Source organism: Bos javanicus, chromosome 25 (assembly GCF_032452875.1).
Source record: "Bos javanicus breed banteng chromosome 25, ARS-OSU_banteng_1.0, whole genome shotgun sequence".
NCBI lineage: Eukaryota > Metazoa > Chordata > Mammalia > Artiodactyla > Bovidae > Bos > Bos javanicus.
Window position 1 is genome coordinate 9,722,253 of NC_083892.1, and position 26,071 is coordinate 9,748,323.

At 51.4% G+C, this 26,071-nt stretch overlaps 1 protein-coding gene across 5 annotated transcripts in view; it reads left to right on the forward strand.

Moving 5' to 3' along the window:
* CLEC16A (C-type lectin domain containing 16A) overlaps positions 1–26,071 on the forward strand; it is a 234,618-nt gene that overhangs the window by 87,204 nt on the left and 121,343 nt on the right. For all 5 annotated transcript variants that reach the window (XM_061401133.1, XM_061401131.1, XM_061401129.1 and 2 more), the window contains 5 exons: positions 9,477–9,599; positions 12,903–13,012; positions 13,804–13,848; positions 17,786–17,836; positions 21,351–21,479. In XM_061401133.1, coding sequence (XP_061257117.1) covers positions 9,477–9,599; positions 12,903–13,012; positions 13,804–13,848; positions 17,786–17,836; positions 21,351–21,479 — 458 coding nt within the window. The remainder of the gene's footprint in view (positions 1–9,476; positions 9,600–12,902; positions 13,013–13,803; positions 13,849–17,785; positions 17,837–21,350; positions 21,480–26,071) is intronic.

Genomic DNA, 26,071 nt, shown 5'->3' on the forward strand with positions numbered 1-26,071 from the left:
GTGTCCTCTAGTATGGCAGGCACGTTTTACACTTTGCTGGATGTGATTTGCTAAAACTTGGTGAAGAAGTTTTGCGGCTATGTTTCTGAGTGTTACTGGCCTGTGGTCTCCCTGTAATTCTCTTGTTTTGTTTGCTTATGTTCACCTTATGGAATGAATGGGGAAATAGTCCCTCCTCCTGGATTTCCTGGACCAGTTTTTGTAGAGCTGGTCTATTTCTTCCTTTACTATTTGATGAAATTCACCAGTGAAGCCATCTGGGCTTGGAGTTTTCTTTGAGAAAAGGTTTTAAAGTACTCAATTTCCTTAGTAGATATAGAGCTATTAGAGCTTATTTATTTCTTCTACACAAGTTTTGGTAGCTTGTATCTTTCCAGGAATTTGTCATTTCATCTAAACTATTGAATTTACTGGCACAGATTTTTTCTTTTACTATGTTCCTTTATTATTCTCTTAATGTCTGTTGGATCTGTAGTGATCCCCCTTTCAATTCATGGTATTAATTGTTTAGGTCTTCATTTTTTTTTTTTTTTCCTATCAGTTTGGCTAGAAATTTATCAATTTTATATTAATTTTATTGGTACTCTCAAAGAACTTTCTTTTGGTTTCACTGACTTCTCTATGGTTTTTCTGTTTTATATTTTGTTAATTTTTGTTTTTTATTTTTGACCTTCAGCTGCTTACTTCAAATTTACTGTTTTTGTAGTTTCTTATGATGGAAATTTAGATCATTGATTACAAGATACAAATCATTACAAGATGAGCAACCAAAAAGTTTGCTCACGTTATTCCTCTTTAGTCATATCCTCCCCATATCAGTCATTGATTTTTAAACCATACTTTTTTGATAAAATGAAAGTTTAATGCTGTATATGTCTCTCTAAGCACTGCTTTAGCTTCCTGCAATAAGTTTTGATATATGCAGTTTAATTTTTATTCAGTTTAAAATATTTTACAATTTCTCTTCCAATTTCTTTTTTGTCTAAATTCTACCATCTGTGCAATTTCTCATCATGTTTCTGTTATTTTCTTTGGTTTGATTTTTAGGTTATATTTTCTTTTTTTTCCTTTTCATGCTTGGTATTTTTTGATTGGTTGACAGTTGGTATGAATTTTATGTTGTTGGGTACTGAATTCTTTCTCCCTTTCAGTATTTTTGGGCTTTGTCCTGGGACATGGTGAGTTACTTGGAATCCATGAGATCTTTCTTGAGGCTTGCTTTTAAGCCTTGGTAGTGCTAGTCCAGAACAGCCTTTAGTCTCAGGCTCATTTGGCCCCGTATGGAGGCTGTCCGTTTCCGAGAACTCTGCTTGATAAGCTACGATTAGGTGGCTCATCCTTGCAGGCTGGTGGGAATGTGAGTTCTTCTCAGCCCTGGGTGAGCTCCAGGGGTTGTTCCACCCTCCTTCTCCCAGTAGGCCTTTGCCTTTGCTCACCTGCATGCCGCGGGGCAGAACTGAGCCGAAGCCTTGGAAGGAAGCCCCTGCAGGTCCCTGCGCCTCTCCCTTCTCTTCTCCTCTCTCCCATCAGTTCTGGTCACTTGCCTCTCTGAACTGCAGACTCTGCCTTCTCACCTCAGAGCGACCACGGGCTTCGTCCGGCTTCTGTGAGTCTGTGCTGAGGCCTGGAAGCTTTCCACCCGGTGACCTGGTGCAACCCCGGCCCACTGCCTTTGTCTCTTCCCTCTCGGTTCCCCTCCTGTGTTGCACGCTGTCTCATCCTGTGTGTCGTAACCACTGTCTTATATAGTTTGCCAGCTCTTCTAGTTGCTTGAGTGAGGTGGGTACATCCAATCCCTCTTGTCCGGAAGCTGTAACATTTAAACAAGAAAGTTTTATTGAGGTATAATTGATAAACAGTGAACTGCACATTTTTAAAGTGTGCAGTTTGATGAGCTTTGACACACGTGTTCACCCATGAAACCATCATTGCAGTCAAGTCAGTGTACATACCCATCACTCCAAACGTTCTCTCTGCCCTTTGTCACCCCTCTCCCTAGGCAGCTCTGAGTTGCTCCCTGTCATTATAGCTTAGTCTGCACTTTCTAGAATTTTATATAAATAAGATTGTGCAGCGTGTCCTCTTTTTTGGTCTGACTTCTTTCAGTTTGCGTGATTGTTTTGAGATTCGTTCTTGCAGTTGTGTGCCTCAGTGGTCCCTTTCTTCTTACTTTTGAGTCATATTCCCCTGTGTGAATGTACCAGTTTGTTTACCTGTCTGTCTGTTAAAGGACATTTGGTTCATTTCCAGTTTTTGACCATTACAAACAAATCCGCCACGAACATTGCTATATAAGTCTCTGGACACGTATTTGCATTTTTTCCCTTGGGTAAATACTGAGGAGTGAAATGACTGAATGATATGACAGGTGTGTGTGTGTTTGTTTTTCAGAGACTGCCATGCTGTCTTCCAAAGCAGCTGTGTGATCTTACCTCCCACCATCAGTGCACGAGTGTGCCATTGGCCTCATACCCTCACCAGTGGTTGGCATGGCCACCTTTTTATTTTTAGTCATTTTAATGGATACCTGTAGTGGTGTCTTTTTGTGATTTTAATTTCCATTTCCCTAACAACTAATGGGGCTTTGCAGGTGGCGCTAGTGATAAAGAACCCACCTGCCAGTGTAGGAGACCTAAGAGACGCAGGTTCAATCCCTGGGTTGGGAAGATCCCCTGGAGGAGGGCATGTATTCTTGCTTGGAGAGAGAATCCCGTGGACAGAGGAGCCTAGCAGGCTACAGTCTGTGGGGACACAGACACAACCGAAGTGACTTAACACACAAACACACAAGCTTAATGATGTCGAACAGCTTTTTAAGTGCTGAGTCTACCGTCTTCTTTGGTAAAGTATCTTTTCATATCCTTTGCCCATGTTTTAAGGAATTGGCCACATTCTTACTGTTGAGTTTTGAGAGTTCTTTTTATCCTAGATACAAGTCCTTCATCAGGTGTGTGTTGCAAAGATTTCCTCCCAGTCGGTGGCTGGTCTTCTTTTCTTCACAATACCTTTAGAAGAGCAGAACTTAATTTCCATGAAGTTCCCACAGCACTTCTTTGTACTGCTTTTGCTCTGTATGTTTTCTCTCCCATTCTGGAACGACTGGGCCTCTGAAAGCAGAGGCCGTGTCTCTCTTGACAGCCTCCTGCACTACACAGTACTGAGTACTCAGCTCAGCGCCTGGCACCCGGCCAGCGCTCTGCCCGAAGTTTCTGACTGACCACCTCTGAACTGTGTGGCAGCTCCCCCGCACCGCTCTCTTGCTGGCGGCCCGCGCTCAGGGCCTCCGCAGGGAAACTGCTGTTGGGGAGTGGGTGAGGGGTGCCCAGTTCCAGGGGGGGGCCGGGGGCACAAGGACAGACTTTTTATAGGGGGGCTGGCTTTGCTGACGGGCTTCCTTCCAGGAGCCCCAACATGTGCTGTGAAATGGAAAAGAGAGGCTTACACACCACCCTCCTTCCTTGATGTGGACGGAGAGATGATCCTGGTGAGGAGCCCACCTACCTCTCTTGGCATCTTCCTAAAAGAGTGGGACTCTATATTCGAGGGAATTTAATTCCTCCTTCCATTTCCTGCTAATGCTTTCCTTTTATTTACTCATTCACCCTTCTGACAAGTATTTCTGAAGCCATTCTTAGATGCCAGGCGCTGTGGTTAATATTGAGAACCCAGTGGCGTAGCAAACAGAGATGTTCTTGGAGGCGAGTGTGGCTGCTGTGGAGGGAGCAAGGCAAGGGTGGTGGAGGTGAAGGCAGCGTGGCGGCTGTGATTTGCGAGTGTGGAGAAAGCCAAGGGTGCGGGGTCGCCTGCTTGGGTGGTCTGGGGAGGCTTCTCTGAGGAACAGACATCAGAGCTGAGGCCTGAGAATGGGAAAGAGCCAGCCCCGCAAAGCTCTAGGGCAAGAATGCTCTGGGCAAAGGGAATGGCAGGTGCAAAGGCCCTGGGGTGGAAAAGATCTTACAGGTTTGAGTAACAGAAAGCAGTTCAAGGTGAGGCTGGCTAGGTGGGCAGGGACCAGATCATGGAGAATCTTAAAGGCTGGGAGAAGGAATTTAGAATTTATTCCAATTGCAGTGAGAAACACCTAGAGGATTTTTTAAGTAGAAGAGTGACATAAACAGATGGAAATTTTGGGGAGAGTACCCTGGCTGCTGGATGGAGAGTGAGTCAGTGGAGGGTGAGGGGTGAGGTGTGTCAGGGAAAGCTGGGAGGCTGGTTAGGAAGCTGTTGCGGTAGTCCAGGCAGGAATAACGTAGATTGAATTATGGCACATTGGCTGTGGAGATGGAGACAACTGGAAGGTTTTAACGATATATTTTGGAGTTAGAGCCAGGACAAGCTCATGGTCTGGATGTGGGGGCTGAGTGAGAGGGACATGAGGGCAGCTTTATGCGGCCATTCACTAAGATGGGGAGCTTTGTTTTGGGTGGGAGGGGGCACCACAGGAGGAGTCTGGGTGCTGCCCAGGGCCCTGCCTCCTGCCGCTGTGTGACCAGTGGTAGCAAATCCAGAACCAGCAAGGGTGGGCTCTTGAGCAGGTTTGGAGAGGAATCTGGGGTGTTAGTTCAGCACCCAGAGGCCCAGGTACCTGGGGCACCCCCAGGAGAAACTGCCTCGGTGGGGCCAGGGGACTGTACCTGGTTTCTGCTCCAGCCTGGCCTGGAGGCACATGGCTGCCTTTGGCGGGGGCTGTTTGGTGGCAGCTGGTTTCTGCTCCAGCCTGGCCTGGAGGCACATGGCTGCCTTTGGCGGGGGCTGTTTGGTGGCAGCTGGTTTCTGCTCCAGCCTGGCCTGGAGGCACATGGCTGCCTTTGGCAGGGGCTGTTTGGTGGCAGTGGGAGGGCTGGGTGTGTGGGTGGGTGATGTTTTGGTTAGGCAGCAGGTTAGCTGCACTTAACCTTCAGCCTCTCTTTTCCAGATCCATGCCCTCTCAGCAGGGCCCCTAATGAAATGGCCTCTTTCCGATAGATTTTTCATCATAGGACAATTTTAACATAAAAGCAATGTTAATAAAAACTAAATGTTAGCTCAGGCCTTCCAGTAAATCATAATAGATTAGATGCTGCACCAAAATGAATATCGCGCAGTGGAAAGGGTTGACCGGTTGGAGGGAGGCGCTCGTTGTGAGTCAGTAGGGCCAGTAATGAACTCTGGTTCCTGTCTGTAATAGCAGATTCAGTCCTCTGTCCTTTGTCAAGTCTGCAGGGCCCTGGCCCCAGGGGTCGGGGGGAGGGGGAGGGGAGTTTTGCAGCTTTGTCTTTTTAAAGGTTCCCCCACTCTGCCCACCACCATTTATCATTGTTTAGAAGAAGGATCTTGGGCTTTCGTTTTGCTGAGAGGTTGCTTGGAACAAGGATGAGAGGTATGAGAAAGGCTGAAAGATAATAGAAGGCTTTCACCCTGCAGAAAACTGGCAAAATATCATTCTGGATCTCGACTGACACATAATCAGAACTGGAAGTACATTGGAAATCAGCCCAACATCTGGTTAGCTTTCGAAATAGTTGGTCTATAGTTTTCCAAAGCTGGCAATGCTTGCATGACTCTAGCCAAAGAGAGAGAGAAAAGAGCTTTTTGACTGTGACTTTTACCTGGCATTATTGTGCAGATTTGTCTGTCCACTTCTTTTTATGTTACTTCGGCCTGGGTCTGTTCCACCCCTGTCCTGAATGGGGGCTTCCAGTGAGGAGAAAGAATCCAGAAGCCAGAACTCAGGGGAAAACTTAGGAGCTGGTCACTGACATCACGGAACCTCGCCCTTCCCTTCTCTTTGGGCTTCTTTGAGTGAGTTAGCTGGGAGTTGGGCCCCGCCTGCCCCTAGCCCCGTGCTTGTTGGGTGGGAGCGATGGCAGGGGAGACTGTTCTGACTCACTGGCGAGCAGGCTCGCTCTGACCCGGCAGGGAGGGAGCGAGGAAGCGCGTGGTCTGCTGGAATCTGGACGTGCGAGCGCGGCTCCCCAGGCCACGTGAAGTGCATCTGGGTTTCTCTGGAATTTGTCTGTCACTCGGCACTTAAGGGCTGAATCAAATAGGACCATATGTTATCTACAGTGTTTATTTCAGTCAGAGGGAAATGACTAGCAAAGGAACTAGAGCTGGTTTGCAACAAAACCTGCTTCTCAGTGACTGGAAACCTGTGTGTGTGTGTAAACCTCTGTGTGTGTGTGTGTGTGTGTGTGTGTGTGTGTGCCTGTCTATCCATTCATCTGTACACACGCTTGTTCCCTTGCATATCTTTGTCATATGATCAAGTTGACCTTGTTCATTCACAGCTGTCAGCCACTGTTTTATTAGGACCCAGAAGAATGTCTTAGAGACCGAGGTGGGAGAAAGAGAGAGGTGGGGAGGGAATAAGGCGCCTGGCCCAGCAGGAACTTTGGGGGAAGATCAGAGATGCCCAGAGGGGCTGTGTACAAAGCCTTGTCATGTGTTGTGTGATGTGAGCCTGCTCTCTGCTTCATCTTGACTGATGGTAAAATCTACCACACAGAATGACTTGCCACATGGAGTCTGTTTGGGGGAAAGGGCCGGAAGCAGGAAGATCACCTTGAGTGGGGAGACAGAGACCACTCCAGAGTTGGCTGGAGCACAAACACTTCCTGTCACCAGCTAGCTGCCGCCCGAGGGGTCCTGGCAGCCAAGCCTTGCCGGTCCCTCCTGCCAGAGTCGGCCACATCACTTCCGCCCACAGCCCCTGGCCCTGCTCTCCCTGAGCTCTGCCGCACTCCCTGCCCTGCCCCTGGGCCTGGCACGACCTGGTCGTCCCTGGGCTGCTCACCCTTCAGAATCCAGTCCAAGCTGCTTGTCCCCTGCGCTGCCCCCAGACAGCGCAGCATGCCTTCTTTGGGCCTTCTGAAATAGCTCGACGTTAGCTTGGTTAGGTTGTTTTCCGATCTTTTGTTTCCTCTTACAGTACAGCTGATACAGAACTCCATTAAGCCACATTCAAAGTAAAAATTCCTATCAGCATGTGGTGATGCCAAGTCACCATTGAGCATGGGTCCTGACAGTAAGCATGGGGTGCGCAGTTTCTGTGATCATTTCCATTGAACAAGGAGACTGTGGGTCAAGGAGCTTAACCATCAAAACAGAGGAACCCGGTGTGGCAGGAGCCCAGGGGGAGAGGGAGCCGGGCAGGGAGGAGCATTGCCTTGCAGGCGGGCGGTGGCTGTCGTCAGCCCATAGCAGGCCCCTCGCACGCTGGTGCTGCCGGTGGCTCTGCAGGTGGGGGGTGCTGCGCCTACCCCATCTGGATCCTGTCCACCTGGGGAATTATCCTGGTTCTGACTCTTCCTCTAACGTGCTCTCTGACCCTGGGGACACGACTTATCCCTGGGCCTTAATTTCCTCCCTAAAGGAAGAGGGTGCATTGGAATCTGGTCCTCTGAAGCCAGGATGTGTTTCAGTCCCCGGGGTTCCCCGCCTCCCAGAGAGTGGGGCTGAGGAAGGTCAGGATAACCTTGGCAGGTTTCTCTTCCTGTTGAGAGAAGATTTTGCCACAGATTTTCTCATTTTTGACAAATCCTAAGGGAGTCGGGCCAATAATGGGAAAGATAAAAATGGAATGCATCCTGGAAATGCAAGAGCTGGTCCGAGTCCGGGTGTCACTGGCCCCTGCCGGCTGCCCCCACGTTCCCCGGGGAACCAGCAGCCGGTTCCGTCTGCCATCTTTGAAGTGGGATGGCAGATGGTGGGGTCACGGAGCTGGGTGATGCCCCGGACAGGCCAAGGAGCCATTTTTTTTTTCCGCAGAACCACTGACAGACAGTTTCCAGAGGGCCAGGAAGGAAAGAGTAGAGAGAGATTCACACGGTGTTGACATCTCTGGAGGAAAATAAAAAAACAACAAACGACAGAAAGATTTAGTCGATGTCCCTCCTGCCGTTTAATAAACCAGAACGTTTCAGAGTTAAAACATTTAGCATTAAGATGGGATACAGAACCAACAAATTCAATTTTCATCGCAATCAAATTTTTTTGATGAAGCCACGTCGGTGCGGTCATAAGAGAGGGAGCTGCCCACCTCCAGCCCTCGGGCCTCCCCTACTCGTGTTATCTCCTTGGCATGACTTAGCCTCCGGTTCTGATTTGGAAGGAATTCAATAAAGCAAGATATATTGTTATGGTTTATTACGTCAACGTGTGAGCGTGGGAGTCACTTAGAATCCAGACGATCAGCTCTTCACTGCTATCCTCCGCTATTTTGTCAAGGTTCTAAATGAAGCGTCATGTGGGACTCAAGGGGCTGTATTTCAAGAGTTCCCAGAAGTGCCACCTTCCCCCCTTTTGTAGAATAACAGGAAAAGACGTGCTTCAGGCACAAACAGTCCTTCCCAGCTCCCTGAGCATGGAGCAAGTGAAAGGTTTGTTTCTGGGAGCTTTTCTGCGGGTGCAGTTTTCTTGCAGAGCCACGCTAGACAAGAGGCTTTGCATCACCTCTTGTCCCTCACTCGGCCTGCCGATGTGGCCCCAGCGAGTCGTCCTGTCACCCCAGCCCCCAGGTCCTGCTTTAGGAAAAGTGGCGCTAAGTTCAGTTAGATTGAGCGTGTCATCTGCTTCCCACCTCCTCTTCCCGTCTTGTCTTTCATCTTTGAAACGCAGTTATTAATAGATTTCACTGGAAGAAAAGTGATCCCTCTGTGCCTTAAACACAGATCCACTCTGTCGGTTTTGTCCTATCTGCGCCTTTCTATGGGCACCTTTCTGCCGCCTGTGTGCTCGCCCCTCGGGGGCCCAGCTCGCCAGTTTGGTGTTAAGAACTGGAGGTGCGATCGTTGGGCAGGACTGTAGGTTCCTTTGTGTCTGGTCTGTTCCCCCACCCCCACTGTGGGGCATGTCTCACACAGCAGTGGCCTCGGGGGTTTGCAGACCAGCCCCGAAAAGACAGTGAAGCCCAAGTTGCTCCTCTCCTACCCACTTCCCAACACCCTCCCTCCCAATTGTGCCCAGAAGCACGTCACCGGTCAGGCTAGTGTGACCTCAACAGCTATCACGTACCTGCCCGTCAGCGTTTTTAACAGAGTGGGCCTTAGTCTACAGTGAGCAGCCAGTCCACATTGTTTGGCTGAAACACGAAAGCCTTGTTGCTGTCAGCATTGCAGCCATCCCGGTTTCCCATTTATAAGTAGTGATGGAAACTGTATGCTTTAGGGGCTTCCCTGGTGGTCCAGTGCTTAGGACTCTGCACTTTCACTGCCAGGGGCCCGGGTTCAATCCCTGGTTGGAAAACTAAGGTCCCACAAGCTGCATGGCGGGGCTAAAACAGAAAGAAAGAAAGTGTATGCTTTAATAATACATTTGCTTAAGTTCCAGTTACAGAAAACTCTAAGGTAAGTCATAGCACAGGCAGTACCTGGTCGCGGCAGCAGTCAGGAAGGTGGACGGTGGACAGCCAAGATTGAGGAAGCTAAGTTCGAAGGGACCTTCCAGGACAAGGTAAGGTGGCTGCGCTGACAGCCGGCCCCTTCTCTCTGTTCCAGGCATGGATCCTGAGAAACTCGAGCGAATCCAGCTTCCAGTGCCCACTGCAGCCGAGAAAACCACTTACAACCACCTCCTGGCTGAAAGACTCATCAGAATCATGAACAATGCGGCCCAGCCAGGTGCCCGGGCATGCGGGTGGTTCCCGGGGGTGGGGGAATTGCAGGGACCAAGCCCCACACCAGCCCCAGGAGCCCCGGCCGTGCCGGGAATCCAGGCGGAGCTCAGCCGCTCCCCTGCCGCACACACACCTTGGGCCCCCCGGACCCTCCCGTCCAGCCTTGTCTTCATCCTGAGGCCTCCTCCTCTTCCCGTCCCCCGTGGTGTTTGTGCCAGACTCTCCTCTCCCTCTCTTCTCCTCCCATACTCACTTCTGCGTTGGTCGGTTGTGCCAGTGTCTGCAGCCCTCCTCTCAGGGTGGCCGAGGCCACATTTAAGCATGAACATTTGAACAGGGACTAGGCTGAAAGGGTGAGCGAAAGGGAAGGCTGGAAGGTGGGGTTGGGTGCTGTTGATAATATGTGCCCGGTGTCAGCCTAGTTCTGAGGCCTTGGCCAGTGCCGACCTGCAGCCACAGCAAGGGCTGGGAAGAGCAGGTGGAATGAAGTAGCGCAGCAGTCCTCACCTGGGGGCAGCGTTGTCCCCAGGGGACAGTGTCCAGAGACGTTCTTGGTTGTCACAGCTTGGAGACAGGTGCTACTAGCATTCTGTAGGCAGAGGCCAGGGTGCTGCTCAACACCCTACGGTGCACAGGGCAGCCCCAAAACAAAGGATTGTCCAGCCCTAAATGTCGATGGTGCCACGGTTGAGAGACCCTGACTGCAAGGCAGGAAAAAAGATCATCAGGGTGTGAGTGAGAGCCCAGGAAAGGGCCCGACGGAGATGCTGCCTGGTGGGGAGAGAACCACTGAGCTGAGCTAGCAGGAGCAGTCCAGGCAGTGGGCTCAGGAAGGTAGGGGGCCAGGAATGTAGTTGCAGGTGAGGGCCTCAGAAGTCAAGGGGAGTGGTGGTCAGAGCACAGCGTGACTGCTGGGGAGTGACCGCAAGGGCTTGGAGAGCCAGGTCCACAGCCTAAAGGGTGATGTCAGGGTATCGGTAAACCCAACAGCTGTTTATTTAGCAGCTCCTGTATTCCAGCCTCTGTGTGCAAGTGATGAGGGTACAGGATGAGGAAGTAGGGGACATGAAGACCCTATCCTCTGTGAAGTCCCGACAGTCTGGGGTCCATGTGGAGATGGGATCTAAGCCTCAGAGCAGGGTCAAGGCCAGAAGTAACTCTGTGGGGCTCATAGATCTTTTTAAAGTCACAGGAGAAGAGAGAGGCGTGTCTGGGACTGAGGCCAGGGCCACCGTCCATCTCTGGAGGTGACATACAGGGGAGCCGGCTCTGGAGCCTGGCCCAGGCCCCATGTGGGGAGAAGGGGTCCCGGAGGAGGGTGTTTTGAATGACAAGAAAGATGTGGTCACTTGGGACCAAGGGACGCTCGGTGGGGCCGGTTTCTACTGAAGGTCCAGGTGGAGGAGGCAGAGCATGGTCCTGAGAATGGTGGCCCAGGGCCGGTTGGCAGGAGCGGCGGGAGCCAGATGTGGCGTGGTGACGGGGAGGCAGAGTATGGCCTGGGTGCTGGGGAGGACCCTCCAGGGACGGGAGGGTCATCAGCCCTCCTGAGGACAGTGTGTAGCGCTGCCTGGATTTCTGAAGAGAATACACTGGGGCAGCTCAGAGGGACAATCTGGAAGCTTAGCTGGAGAGACAGACCCTTGGGAGGAATAGCAGCAACTCGCCAGGAGCTCACAAAGGAAGAAGGGTCCTAGTGGAGCATCACGGTCTGCTTCCCCAGAGGCAGCAGGAGGGGTGTTTCTGACCTGGCCCACAGGGTGGCTGGGAGCCAGGCTGTGCTCCAGAGAACACCAGCACTCAGCGGAGGCCAGGCAGGCGGGTGCTGCTGGGCCAGGGCGGGCAGAGTGGCCCAGCCAAGACCGATCAGCCTCTGCCTGGGCTGGGTTTGTATTGTGCTTTGGAAGGCCTAGTTTTTCTTGTATGTTACCTGCTCAGTTTTGGGCAAATGGATTTCTATTCTCACCTATCTTCCTCCTCTCCCCCACAACCCCTGACACAGGAGGCATAAAGCCGGGCAGGGAGGTGTGCAGCCATGTGTCTGCCTTGAGTGTTTCCCCAGTGGCCCATCCTGGTCCCCACTGTTCCCGGAGAGCCCCCCTTTCCTGGCCCCTCCTATGTGAAGGCCCTTCCCCATTAAAGACCTAGGGGGAGTTTGCTGAGAGCGGGATGCCCTTCAGTCAGGCGGTCACGGGTGCTTCCAGGGATGATGCCAGGTGTGGGTTTTGGCATCCAGGACACCTGAGTCCGCCATGGCCCACATGAGTGAGGCTAGGAACCTGCCCCTTCCCGTCTCCAAACCTCAGGCTGCAGAGCAGCCACTGCAGTGGGGCTTTAGAGAGGCTCCTTGAGGAGCCCGGCTCCCAGCTCATAGCAGGACAGCAGGCTGTGTTAGTTAAGACTCGGCTGCAGTTGACAGGAGCCCAGCTCAGACTCACTGAGACAATACAGACAAGTCTGCTGGCCTGTGTGACTTCGAGTCTGCTGGGCTCTGGCCATAGGCACAGTGGACCCGGGACCCACACAGTGTTGGCAAGCTCATCTGTGGACTCTGCAACCTTCTGTGTTGGCCAGTTAACTGCCTGCCTCTCCCGCCTCCCCTTTCTCTGTCAGGCTCTAGACTTGCTGTAAGAGAGACGCTGAGTGGTGGAAGGCAGGACTCGGGGCTTAGGTTGTAGAACACAGGAGTGTGAAAATGTGGGCATGGTGGCCACTGTGGGGCCCATCACTGTCCCTGTCTGTAGCTCAGCATGGGGAGCGGGTCTGGAGCGCAGGGGTTCCAGCGAGTTGTGGAATCGAGCCTCACTGGCTGTGACTGGCTCCCTTGCTGGTCCTCTGTGCGGGCACTGTGACCAGGGGCCTGGATGGCCCCACCCAGCCTGGGGGCTGTGCCCCCCACCCCGAGGCAGGGGGAGCAGGATAGCCCCACCCACATCCCATGACCAAGAGTGGGGCTGGTGACTCTCCAAAGGAAAGAGGGGTTCTGGTCCCCGAAGGAGGGGAAGGACCACTGGACAAGCAAAGCGACCACAGACAGCCACTTTCTAGGTCTCTAGTAATCAGTTACCCATTTTTCCTGCCTCCTTCTCCCCCATAAGAGGGCTTGGGGAGCGTTTGGTACAGGCAGTTTTGATGGGAACTTTCAACTGTAGTTGATTGGGAAGGGGATTAGCATGTGGCGGTTCCCTCTGTGTCCCCACGGGATGTGGGGGGCCTGTCGACTGACCTGCTGGTCTCCAAGTCAGGAAGGAAGGAGACTGACTGCACATAAGGGTGTGGGCATGGCTAACCCGAGTGTGCCCTGCAGACGGCAAGATCCGCTTGGCGACACTGGAGCTGAGCTGTCTGCTCCTCAAGCAGCAAGTCGTGACCAGCACGGGCTGCATCATAAAGGACGTGCACCTGGCCTGCCTGGAGGTGAGGCCCGTTCCTGCCGCGCCAGGCCCACAGTGTGGGAGGTCGCAGGGAAGCCCCTGCATCCAGGTCGTAGCTGGGCCCGGGTGTGCGAGGCACCAGCAGGAGGAAGACGGGCCACAGACGCCCTGCCGACCCCCTGCCCACTTGTCCCCACGGACCTGCCCTTCCACTGAGATGGCCCCGAGCAGCCCACTTAATTAGCGAATTTTTGCAGCTTCTCTTGTAAGTGTTTGGCTCTGTATTTGTCTCCAGGATTTTTTTCTTTTTATATTTTGGAAGTTGTATTCATGTACAGACACATGTTTATTCATTTATGGTTTATCGTGCTACTGCGTACACTCATGTTTTAAATAGCGTTTGTTGTTTTCCCTCTTATTTTTCATGTTTGTTTTAGAAAGTTTAGAAAAGTACAGAGGGGTAAAAAGTAACAATAGTTGATGCTTGGTGTGTGTCTTTCCAGCTACACATATACCCTCACACACACGTTCACAAGTGAATTTTTCTGTTTAAAAGAGCGGAGTCATCACAGCCGTATTTTATTAATAGAACCCATTTCCCTCACAGAACTGCACGTCAACAGCTCTCCAAGTCATCAGGTTGAATCATTTGTCCTTCACCCAGTTTTATTTTGAGCTCCTTCTCCACCACCCCCATGAAGAACCACTTTATGGATTAAGATTATTAGCCCAGCGTCTGTCTTCTATAGACTCAGCTTTCAGAATCCATGGCCTGCCCCAACTCACTCACCTCCGTGAGACCTGCCCCCTCATGCCTTCCCTCTCTTTTAACAGGGAGCCCGAGAAGAAAGCGTCCACCTGGTGCGGCATTTCTATAAGGTAAATTGCCGGAGCTCGGGGGACAGCAGTGTGTGTCGTAGAAACAGGACTGTCGTGTCTTCAGTCCTTTCTTACACCCTCTGGGTCCTGAGTAAAAATGTGCCATTCTGTCTGCTCCGCCACAGTGGCCTCTGTGCTATTCTGCTCACGCTGTCTTACCAGCACAACTTTTGAGGACTCACCCCTAGTGTGGGATTGTTTATTTATCAATTATATATGAGTTTTTTTCATTGATGAATTTACATATAAACCATTAATTATATACAGATACTCATACGACTAAATTATACATAGGAACTTTTGTGTTCGTGAATTATATGTGCTTACCACGGCAACTCACACCAGTATTCTTGCCTGGAGAATCCCATGGACAAGAGAGCCTGGCAGGCCATGGGGTCCATGGGGTCACAAAGAGTTGGACACAACTGAAGTGACTTAGCATGCACGCATGCATAGGTATAAAATTACTGAATTACATATGAATTTATAAACTGTATGCATGTGTATTGTTTATATATATGTACAGGCAAACCTCAGAGATACTTTGAATTTGATTCCAAACCACCACAAAACAGCAAATACCACAATAGAGTCAAGCAAATGTTTTGGTTTCCCACTGCTAATCAAAGTTATGCTTACACTGTACCGTAAGTGAGCGATAGCATGGTGTCTAAAAAATGTGTTTCTGTTGTTCGGTCACTAAGCCATGTCTGACTGTGATCCCATGAACTGCAGCACACCAGGCTTCCCTGTCCTTCACTGTCTGCTGGAGTGTGTTCAGATTCCTGTCCATTGAGTTGGTAATGCTATCGAATCATCTTATCCTCTGTCATCCCCTTCTCCTCCTGCCCTCAATGTTTCCCAGCGTCAGGGTCTTTTCTAATGAGTCGGCTCTTCACATGAAGTGGCCAAAGTATTGGAGCTTCAGCATCAGTCCTTCCACTGAATATTCAGGGTTGATTGCCTTTGGGATTGTACATACCTTAATTAAAAATAATTTTATTGTTAGGATTTCCTCAATGGTTCAGTGTTTAAGAATCCACTTTCCAATGCAGAGGACGAGTATTTGATTCCTGGCTGGGAACTAAGATCGAGTCTACGTAGCAGGGGACAGCTCAGCCTGCACGCCTCAGCTAAGGAAAGCTCAAGCTGCAGCAAAGGCCTAGTGCTGCCTTAAAAGAGAAAACTTTATTGCTAAAACATGCAGTCATTGGACGGCCAGCATTTGCCACAGACCTTCAGTTTGTTTAGAAAAAATGCAGTATCTTTGAAACAGTAACTTCAGTTCAGTTCAGTCGCTCAGTCATGTCCGACTCTTTGCGACCCCATGGACTGCAGCACGCCAGGCTTCCCTGTCCATCACCAACTCTCGGAGCTTGCTCAAATTCATGTCCATTGAGTCGGTGATGCCATCCAACCATCTCAGTCTCTGTTGTCCCCTTCTCCTCCTGCCTTCAAACTTTCCCAGCATCAGGATCTTTTCCAGTGAGTCAATTCTTTGCATCAGGTGGCCAAAATATTGGAGTTTCAGCTTCAGTAAAGCAAAGCTCAATAAAATGAAGTGTGCCTCTGTGCTGAGAAACCTCACACAGGCTCTAAACGTTTCTCATGAATTTAGTGAGAATTGATAAAGCGCCCCCATCACCTTCAGTATCTGGAAAATGTGTAGGTTCAGTTTCCAGGGGATTCACTTTAAGATACAGCCTTGTGGTGACTTTGTTTCCCTCTTTTCTTAAGGGTAAGGTGGACTTAGGCAGGGCTCATCATTGTCAGTACTGGTTCATCCGTATGTCAGACAGCCCTGGTAGTTTTCTGATATTTTGGCCTCCACATCAGCTCTCTCTGGATCCAGTGAGTGGCGGTTTTCCCTTGTAATCTGACTGATGAAGAGATCCTCCCAGGAGGAGGAAAGGCGTCAGCACTGCCGTTTTCTGGTTCACTTGTGCTCTCGTTCACTGTACTCTCTTTAAACGGCTGTTACCTGTATACATAGATACCCGCGAGTCTTTTTCCTTGCAAGAAACTTTTTCAGCCACTGTCCATTACTGTCAGTGTTTGTTGAGATAAAACCAGGTCACATAATCTGGAAATGCCCCTTGTGGGGCTCAGATGACCCCCCAAAGCTGCAGCACTCTGGATGTGCTCAGAAGAGGGTAGTACCACAGTGGGCCCCATGTTCCGGGGTGGAACCCCAGTCCCCGACTGGCCCCAACCCCACTTGGGCTTGAAGTGAGGATATGAGTCCTCAGCACAGTCATCTTTGACACTCCTTCCAATGTAACTGAGCTTAGTCAGTCCTCCCCACCCTCCCCACAAAAGCTTCTGGATTGCAAAAAGCAGGAAGATACATAGGTAGGCATCTTCCCAGAGGATTTTTCTTTTTTAGTGACAAAAGGAGGTCTGTATTTGAATCACACCTCCCTTCTCCCAGAACTTCCCTGGTGGCTCAGATGGTAAAGCGTCTGCCTACAATGCAGGAGACCTGGGTTCAATCCCTGGGTCGGGAAGATCTCCTGGAGAAGGAAATGGCAACCTACTCCAGTACTGTTGCCTGGAAAATCCCATGAAGGGAGGAGCCTGGTAGGTTACAGTCCATGGGGCTGCAAAGAGTCGGACACGACTGAGCGACTTCACTTCACTTCCCTTCCCTTCTCCCAACCCAGGTTTCTCTCTCTTTTATTCTCTAAGGTTTGTACCCTTAGTATATCAGGAGCTTATCAATATTTTCAAGGATAATTTCTGTGGTTATTTTGTGGGTCTCATACCAAAGGGGCTTCCCTGGTGGCTCAGATCACCTGCCGTGTAGGAGACTTGAGTTCGATCCCTATGTCGAGAACATCCCCTGGAGAAGGGAATGGCTACCCACTCTAATATTGTTGCCTGGAGAATTCCATGGACAGAAGAGCCTAGCGGTACAGTCCATGGGGTCAGAAAGAGTTGGACATGACTGAGCTACTAACATTTTCACTTTCACACCAAACAAGAACTTTCAAGTTTGCCGATAGTTTTGATAACTGGAAAAACATATAAAGGACCTATTGCTTTTCCCACCCCAACTGTGTGTGTGTGTGTGTGTGTGTGTGAGAGAGAGAGAGAGAGAGAGAGAGAGAGAGAGAGAGACAGTGAGACAGTACTGGGGGAGAGAGGGAGACTTAAGACACAGGCCAGACCAGTGCTAACAGCCCCTATCCTGCCGGGCTGCAGACCTGTCCAGGGTGATCATAATGACCATGTTCATTAACTCATATCATCTTCACATTGACCTGCACGGACGGAGCCAGACACCCCATCTTGCAGTGAAACAGAGAGGCTCAGAGAGGAACAACTGAGATTGGCCCCTGGTCTATGAGTCTCAAGGCCGTTCCTCCCCACCACCCTGTTCTGGGAGGGCGCTCAGGGCCGCAGGCACTCTAAAGCCCCCAAAGGCACGCCTCAGAAACAAATGGAACAAGCCTCGTAATGTTAGCTTTAAGCATATCTAATCATTCTCTTCCTTCCAGACGTGCGGAGCCTCTGTCAGCTTTAACATGACAGCTTAACCCACACTCTTATTTTCTCCAACCAAGCAAACAGATCATGTTAAATACCTGAAATGTTAACCATTTTTATATTTTAATTGTACATGAAGTGATTTTTGTTGTGGTTAACTGACTGCCTCGACACTAGAAATCCATAATGACACATGCTTGGAGAAAAGGAGAAAACCGTTGAGGTGCAATTTGATATTTGGGCTTTCGTTCAAGTGTGTGTGTGCGCGCGTGTGTGTGTGCATGCGCGCGCGTGCATGTTCACGTGTGTATTTCACTTCCTGGTGGTTTATGAGAACTCGCTAATAAGAAACAGATGACCCAAAAGCCGCGAACTGGAGTTTATAATCCTTTGTTGTTTATGGAAAAAAAAATATACATAATCTTCTTTTTCCTTCCTTTCTTTTTAGGGAGAAGAAATCTTTTTGGACATGTTTGAAGATGAGTACAGGAGCATGACGGTAAGTGAGGGGCCAGAAGGACTCGCGGCCAAGCTTGTCCTGCCAAACTGAGAGAGAACTCATCTAATTTGGGGCTTTCTGTTCAAATGGCAGAGATGGGTGGGGAAGGGCATTGAAAACAGTGCCTTTTGATCCTCAGCAGTGAAATTTCAGATGACATTCACTCCCCCTAAGTTGGGCTGAGTCATAAGATGGGTTAGAAAGATTCACTTTGATACGCATAGTTTTTTTAAAAACTTTTAATTTTATATTGGATTATCGCCAGTTAAAAACGCTATGATAGTTTCCGGTGGACAGCAAAAGGACTCAGCCAGACATATACATGTATCCACTCTCCTCCAAACTCCCCTCCCATCCAGGCTGCGCATAACGTTGCGCAGAGTTCCCTGTGCTGTACAGTAGGACTGTGTTGGTTATCCATTTCAAGTGTAGCTGTGTTTACATGTCCATCCCAAGCTCCCTGACTGTCCCTTCCCCCCATCCTTCCCCGCTGGCAACCATAAGTTTGTTCGCTAAGTCTGTGAGTCTGTTTCTGTTTGTAGATAAATTGATAGGCATAGTTTTTGATTGTGGACTTAGTTGTACATATGAAATCTCTTAATCTCCATGTCAACCTGATGTGAGTCACTGCTACCATTATCCTGCTTTCGCCAATAAGGAAACGAGAGGCAGAGAGGTTGGGGGAGGTGCCCACAGGTGCCCAGCCATCACCTCCCAGTGCCCTGCCCTGCCTGGCACAGTACGATGCCACCTCCTTCTTCACCGTGCCATCAGAATGTTCCCTAGTGTGGCTCTTCTTGCACCTGCCGTGCCAGCCCACGGTCTCCCCGTCTCTGTCCAGCAGGCACAATCATGAGAAAAGATAGTTGTGGGAGATTGAAGGTTGTGCTGTTCTGATCATCTCCCCAGTACCTGCCCCTCAGTTAAGACTCAGTCACTCGGTGCTAAATGATTCTTTTCATGGACGTTTCTCACCAAAGAGTGAAGTGATTTAGGACGTTTACAATAAACCCAAGTGTTTAAAACGTCAACAAGAAAAAGACAGCATGTGCTGTGTGGCTCCCTGATGCGTCCCTGGGTGTCTGAACAGCTGGGCCCTCACCATATTCTTGCTCGCAGCATGTCTGAGGCCTCCCTGAGGCTTTTCAAGGAAGAGGGTAAGTTGGGATAATCACCAACAGAAAAGCCCCAGCAGCGCCCAGGCCTCCTCTTGGTGCTCTGCGAGGCACTCATCGGCGCCTCACACCTCTGATGGCCACACCCACCCTGGAAAGAGAGTCTCAGGCTCCTGCTCTTGGGACCATGAAGTGGAGCAGAGTAGAGTCAGTGCTCAGCTGCCATCTTTGTTACGCCCGTGACGTTCCCTTCCACAACATAACTCTCCAAAAGTTTGGCTTCTTGTATAAACAAGGCTTATGTGTCACTTGGCGATAGAGAAAGGCTTGGGCTCTGAAACCCCGACTCCATTTCTGCTTTTGCTACTTACTTACTGCAACCTCAGGGGGGTTGCTTAACATTCTGGGCCTCAACTTTTCCATCTGTAAAATGGGGCCCAAACCACAGGGCTTTCCTGGTTGTGAAATACCTAGGGACTGCCTCCTGTAGAGGTTCAGAACCATGAATATTCAGATATTTGGTTCTTCTCCTTCCCACCATAGGGAGCTTCCTGCGTTGTTTGTTTGTCTCAATTACATCTATTTTACATCTTGCACAATGCCTGACACTCTAGGGAATTAAAGGCTGACACGTGCCCAAAGTCAGCCATTAACCCAGACTTTAGGAAAGCAGCCACTAAGCTCAAAGTGGGCCAGGCCCTTGGGTGCTGCCAAAGCTGGGCCTTCACTTCTGACCCTTCACTTTCCCCTGTCACCTCTTGCTTCATGCAGAGGGGAAATGGGCAGGAGTCCTAGAGGGGGTTTGCTGGGAGGTGGTAGAGAGCGGAGGGGTGGAGCAGAGGGAGCTGTGAGGGAGCCGCAGGAAGGCCGTGCCACGGGCGCTCTGGGCGGGAGACAGGGCCTTGCTACCCCACTCTGGGATAAAGGGATAAAGGACTTGGGACGGTGGACCTCAGGCCTTTGGAGGAAGGCTTCATGGGTCCCAAAGAAGAAGGTGGTGAGCTAAGGGACTCCCTATTCTCCAGGTCTCTGGACCACTGAGCCATCTCCACAGTCCTGCCCTATTTAGTCGGCTTTATGTTACAGGAGGGGAGGAAGTGTGATATGACTAAAGACCACTTTCTAAAAAAGGGAGACATGAAGAAGCTTATGATACTTAAAGGAGTAAAATTAATTCCATGAATATTGTGAAATGTCACTCCATTATGATGCCCGGTGTCTGTGTCCAGCAACACGTGTACATTAAGCAATCGGTACTGATACACTGGGGCTTCCCCGGTGGGTCAGGCAGACAGAATACACCTGCAGAGCAGGAGACACCGGTTAGATCCCTGGGTCGAGAAGATTTCCTAGAGAAGGGAATGGCAACCCACTCCAGTATTCTTGCCTGGGAAATGGACAGAGGAGTCTGATGGGTTATAGTCCATGGGGTTGCAAAGAATCAGACATGACTGAGTAATTAATGCTTTCACTTATGCAGCAAAGTTCCAGGAGGGGAGGTGATGTTAGCATGTGTCTTGGTAATCAGAGAAGGCTTCCTGGAAGCACCGTGGAAGGAGGCAGACACCTCTGCCCCCGGCTGGCCCTGTGGTTGTGGGCATGTGCCCTCCATTTGAACTCAGTGGTCCCCTCTGTAGTATAGGACAGCCACACAGGAGAGGGTGAGCCCTGCAGGGGCCTGGTGTGTAGTAGGTGCTTAATAAGTGACTTGGTTCTGTTCCCCCAGGTAAGAAGTTCAGGGAAGAGGAGGGAAGTGGGAATGCTGGTTCTGTGTGGGTCATAACCACATTATGGGTCATAGTGTGTCTGGAGCCAGGCCTGAGTCCATGTCTTGGTTCTGCCACCAGCCAGCCATGTGGGCCCGCAGCCGCTCCTCAGCTTCCCTGAGCCAAGTTCGGGAATCTCCCTGCTGGACAGGAGATGACATGCAGAGCCTTTAGCTCCCCGCCTGCCCGCACTCAGAACTCCCTGAACGGAAGTTGTGCCGCTCCACCTGCTGCCATCACAGCTAGAAGCACCAGGGCAGCAGGCGGGTGGCAGTCAGGCCCCGCACCGCAGGCAGACTACCCTAATGGGACCGCCACCAAGGGGCAGGCCTCCTTCCTGAGGCCTGTCTCCCTGCTAAGGGGAGGGGAACTCGGGGTGAGAAAGCAGAGCTGTTCACAGCAGGGCAGCACCTTCTCCAAGGTGTCTGAGCTATCACTGCACGTGCGTAAAAATCTGCAGCTTAGAAAACAGAAAGGCACATCTCTCCCATCTGGCTGCCTCGAGGCTTCACCTCAGGCTGCGTCGGGGCTGATGCTCCCTTGAATACGAGCACATGGAGGTGAGAGGCCCGTGTCGCCTGCCCCGGCCCCTTCCTCCCTTCAGCAAGCCTCCCTCTACCATCTGTCTTCCAGATGAAGCCCATGAACGTGGAATATCTCATGATGGACGCCTCCATCTTGCTGCCCCCGACAGGCACGCCGCTGACTGGCATCGACTTTGTGAAGCGACTGCCATGTGGTGACGTGGAAAAGACCCGGCGGGTGAGTGGGCATTGGCCTTGGCCTCTATTCTGGGCAGCCGTTCACCAGGAAGCACCCCTAGGACAGGAGAGGAAGGGTCTCTGACCACATCCAGACCCACCTTCTAGCTCGCTCTCAGAGAGCCAGAGAGCAACCCCCAGCCCCACGCCCCCACCATCCACAAGGACCTAGCTTTCCCACGAGCACTGCCTTTTGTCTGGGTGTTTGTTTTTTAATTTTGGCTGTGCCAGGTCTTTGTAGCACTCCGTGGGCTTCTCTCTGGTTGTGGCTAGAAGATTCAGTTGTTGCGGCACATGGGCTGAGTTGCTGTACGGCGGGTGGGATCTTAGTTCCCTGACCAGGGATCAAACCCAGGTCCCCTGCAGTGGAAGGCAGATTCTTAACCACTGGACCACCAGAGAAGTCCCTGCCGTTTGTTACAGCAGAGACTGAAAGCTGTTGGTGGCAGGCAGGCTGCCTTCACTGAGCGAAGCCGGCCCAGCCCCAGAGCTCTGAGAGAGGAAGCAGGGCCGGGCTCCTTTGAAGGAGCGTGGTGATGCAGAGCAGGTGAGGCTGCTGCAGAATCAGCCCTGAGAGGCCAGGACCCCTGTAGATGGCGTGGCGTTAAGGTATCTGAGGGATCTTGGGGCAAGACACACACAAATGCCGTTGTGATTATTTTGGGGCCTGCGGGAGAGGTGTGTGAAGAGGTTAGTTCTCAGAACCCAGCTGCCGTGTGCACTTCCGTTATCAGCACTTTTTTTCTGCAGCTGTCTCGCGGGGCTGTTCAGGGTACTTTATCTTCCTGGTCAGATCACAGTTTCTTTCTTAGAAAGCACCATAACCCTTTCCTAGAAAATCATTCCCTGGAGATGTGGAGGTGTGGATAAATTAGAGGAATCCATTGCCCTCATTGCTCCTGTTATCAGGCCAAGCCTTTCTCTGAGATAATCCAAGTGTACCCAGAGTGGAGGAAGTATTGTGACCTTTTTGAGAAGCGGGATTGACTCACTGGACCCACCTCAGAGTTTGCCTTGCAAGCCTGGCAGGGCAGGGCTGGGGCACAGAGGAAGTTGGACCCGTGACTAAAGTCAGTCTGCATTCCTTGCTGTCTGCCCAGACCCACCGCCCTCTCCGCAGGGCCCACTCTCTCTAAGCCAGTGATGCCTGGCTCCCTCGTGCTCCCAGACAGGTGTGCGGGCCCCGCGGCCAGGCACGCGATTGTTTGTGGGTGGGCCCACTCTCTCTGAGCCAGTGATGCCTGCCTCCCTCGTGCTCCCAGACAGGTGTGCAGGCCCCGTGGCCAGGCACGCGGTTGTTTGTGGGTGGCAGCGTTTGCACTGGACGTCCGTGGTGTTGGCTTTTACGGGGAGACTGGTTCCAACAAATGGGTGTCACTTCTGTACTCCTTATGGAGTGGGTACACTCACCCTGACCTTTGGTTGGTCTCAGAGATGCTCCCCAGCAGGATAACGGCAAACACACATGCCCAGTCCAGCTCTTATGTCTCCAGGCCAGAGAGGACCCCGTCCCAGTTCTCCTTGGCCCCTGAACTAGAAGGTGCAGAGGCTGTGAATGCGGGATCTGCTGCTCCGGGTCACATCCTGCCTTCCTTTTGGTCCATAGTCCGTCAGGTTTTCTTAACAGTTATATGAGCACATAGCCTTTGTGACAAAGTGGATCATTCATATTAGTTCTTCTTAAGAATTTCCTCACATATTTCTACAGCCACCCTAGGAGGTTGGCACTAGTATTATCCCCATCTTACAGAGGAGTAAACTGGGGCACGAAGAGGTCGAGTGATTTGCTCAGGGTCCTCCAGCTGATAAGTCGCAGAGCCAGGATTCAACCCAGGCAGTGTGGCCATTCTGACCCCCTGCCTCCCACTGCTGCCTTCATTGTATTTATTAGTCCTACTCAGTGCTGGACACCAGGAAACACAGCCCCAGTCCTCAAGGAAAAGACTTAAAAGGGCAAGGATGGGAAAAGCAGCCCCAATCCATGCATGCTAAGTCCCTTCAGACATGTCTGACTCTTTGCGACACTGTGGACTGTAGCCCACCAGCGTCCTCTGTCCATGGGATTCTCCAGGCAAGGATACTGGAGTGGTTTAGCCATGCCCTCCTCCAGGGGATCTTCCCGACCCAGGGATCAAACCCACATCTTTTATGTCTTGATTTGGCAGGCGAGTTCCTTACCACTAGCGCCACCTGGGAAGCCTGCACACATCCATGCTGCTGCTGCTAAGTCGCTTCAGTCGTGTCCGACTCTGTGCAACCCCATAGGTGGCAGCCCACCAGGCTCCCCGTCCCTGGGATTCTCCAGGCAAGAACACTGGAGTGGGTTGCCATTTCCTTCTCCAATGCATGAAAGTGGAAAGTGAAAGACACACATCCGTGGGCCAGGGCTATTTCTCCAGGAGCACAAGGCCCCTAATCCTGCCTGGGGAGGGAGGCAAGCAGCACAGAGAGCTGCTCCTTGAGCTGGGCCTGTGGGGGACGGGCTGGGCACCGTGGCGGGAGGATTGGGATGCACAGAGAGTTGTAGACCATTTCTGGAGCCCCCGTGGGGCCGGCTGTGTGGGAAGTGGTGGCGCTGGAGGGTTTGCAGGGGGCATGTCTCAGAGCCCTGGGAGCACAGCGAAGGCCTCGGCTTGGTTGGCGGTCCCTGGCATCTTGTCCTGCTGGCCTGGGCGGATGCTGCTGGTCCATGGGAGAAATTCCAGGCTGAGGCCTACAGCAGAGGGCGGGGCTGCTTGGGCTTCGCGGTTCCTGCTTCTTCTGAGCTACTGTCTCCTCACCCAGCCAGCAGCCACCGCTGCCTGCCCTGCCAGGGTCCTCGGGAGGACTCCGCGAAAGGCAGAAGCACAAGGCCAGTGGTGGTGCCTGAGGGTGGGGGTCTTCCTCCCTCATCCTCAAGATCCCAGGACTCTGCTGCCCCCATCCCTTGCCCCAGATGGGCTGCAGGGCTCACACTGCCAACGGAAGCACCAGAGCCCCTGCGGTCTCTCATGTGACCTTTGTCTGTCCAACGGGTTTATAAAGGCAGCTCTCAAGTCTGGTGTCCCTGGGTTTAGAGCCAGGATGAAGGTGGCAGGATGAGATAAGAGGGCTGGCCACCTCAACGCAGAGCCATGGGCCCCAGAAGTTTCCCTCTGATTTCCAGGATCCACTTTTGAAGGGGAATTTTGACCTCTCACCTCAGCCCAGCCCCTGATGCCAGGCAGCTGTCTGGAGTCCTCCTGCAGCTTAGCCCCTAGGCCCATTTCAGTCATCAGAACGCAGCGGTGCGCTCTGAATGTGAGCTAGAGGAAGTGTATGGTTTAGCAAGCAATTGAAGACTTATGCGGTTTATTTCAAGTCCTTTGCTCGTATCCAGAGAACATTCCATTTCGTCCTGTTGGATTCAGAGGTTTTCCTTCTTTTTTTTTTTTTCCCCCTGCCAAGTGTAGGCATTTCTAATTTTTAGGAGGCTGACGCTTTTCAGAAATACCACCCTTTATTTTCCTTAAGGACTTGTCAGAGAAGTTCAAACCACCCTTCGTGGTGAATCATTCCTTTGTACATTCATCAAAGAGCCACTGGACTCCTACTATGTGCCAAGTGCTGCCCCAAGGGTGCAGGAGTGAGCGGAAAGGCGGCCTGCCCCTGGGCGTTCCCCGGCCTGCAGAGAGGCAAAGCTTACACTCAGGGGCGAAACCAGGCTGCTGTGAGGGCTCTGAAGGACAGAGGGGGCACTGCGTTAGCCTGAGTGACCAGCAGAAGCTGCCTGGCAGAGGTGACGTCTGAGCAGAGACCTGGGGAGTGAGGAGGAGCCAGCCAGGCAAAGACATGAAGGAGACCCTTTCCAGACAGAGGGAGCAGAGAGTGCAAAGGCCCGAGATGAGGAAGAGTAAAGAGTGTCCGAGGTGTGGGGTGACTGGAACAAAGCAAATGAAGCGGACAGGAGAGGAGGGCCAGGGCCCTGCAGGCCGCAGGGAAGCATCTGACAATGAAGCCATTTTTTCCCCCTTGCCTTTTGCAAATTACACTGTTTATTCTTTGATTCGACATATCTGTCAAGCCTTTTCTAGGCACTGGGCAAGAAGCAAGAATAGAAAGAAAATAAATAATGCAAAATAAGACCAAAATAGCAAGAGTGCCACTGAGTGATTGCGGCTGAGAAGGGAAATTCATGTTGACATGTGGTCACAGGGACCCCTGGGGTCTGACGAGAACATGCAGGAGGAACCTGGACTTGAGCTGGACCCACCCCACGTGGAAGGGCAGTCGAGAGAAGCAGTTAAGAAGGAGCACAGGCACACAAGCCACACCGGCTGAGGCAGCATCCCACCTTCAGCTGTGTGACCCTGAGCACGTTACTTAGCTTCTCTGAGTCCCAGGTTCCTCCCGTGTGCTGCCTCTCAGCTCTTGCCGAGAGCAGATGGGAGAGAGCAGCGGTGAGGTGCTGAAGAGTGGTGGAGTGGGAAAGAAATCGAGTCTTTTAACAGTCAAAACCTACTGATGCTTAACACCAGAGAAAAGAGAGTTGAGGAGAGGACTCTGATGAATACCAGAATCTGAATTTAAGCCACTAGCCGTCTTTATGGAGTAACCATGGAAGCCATTATGAAA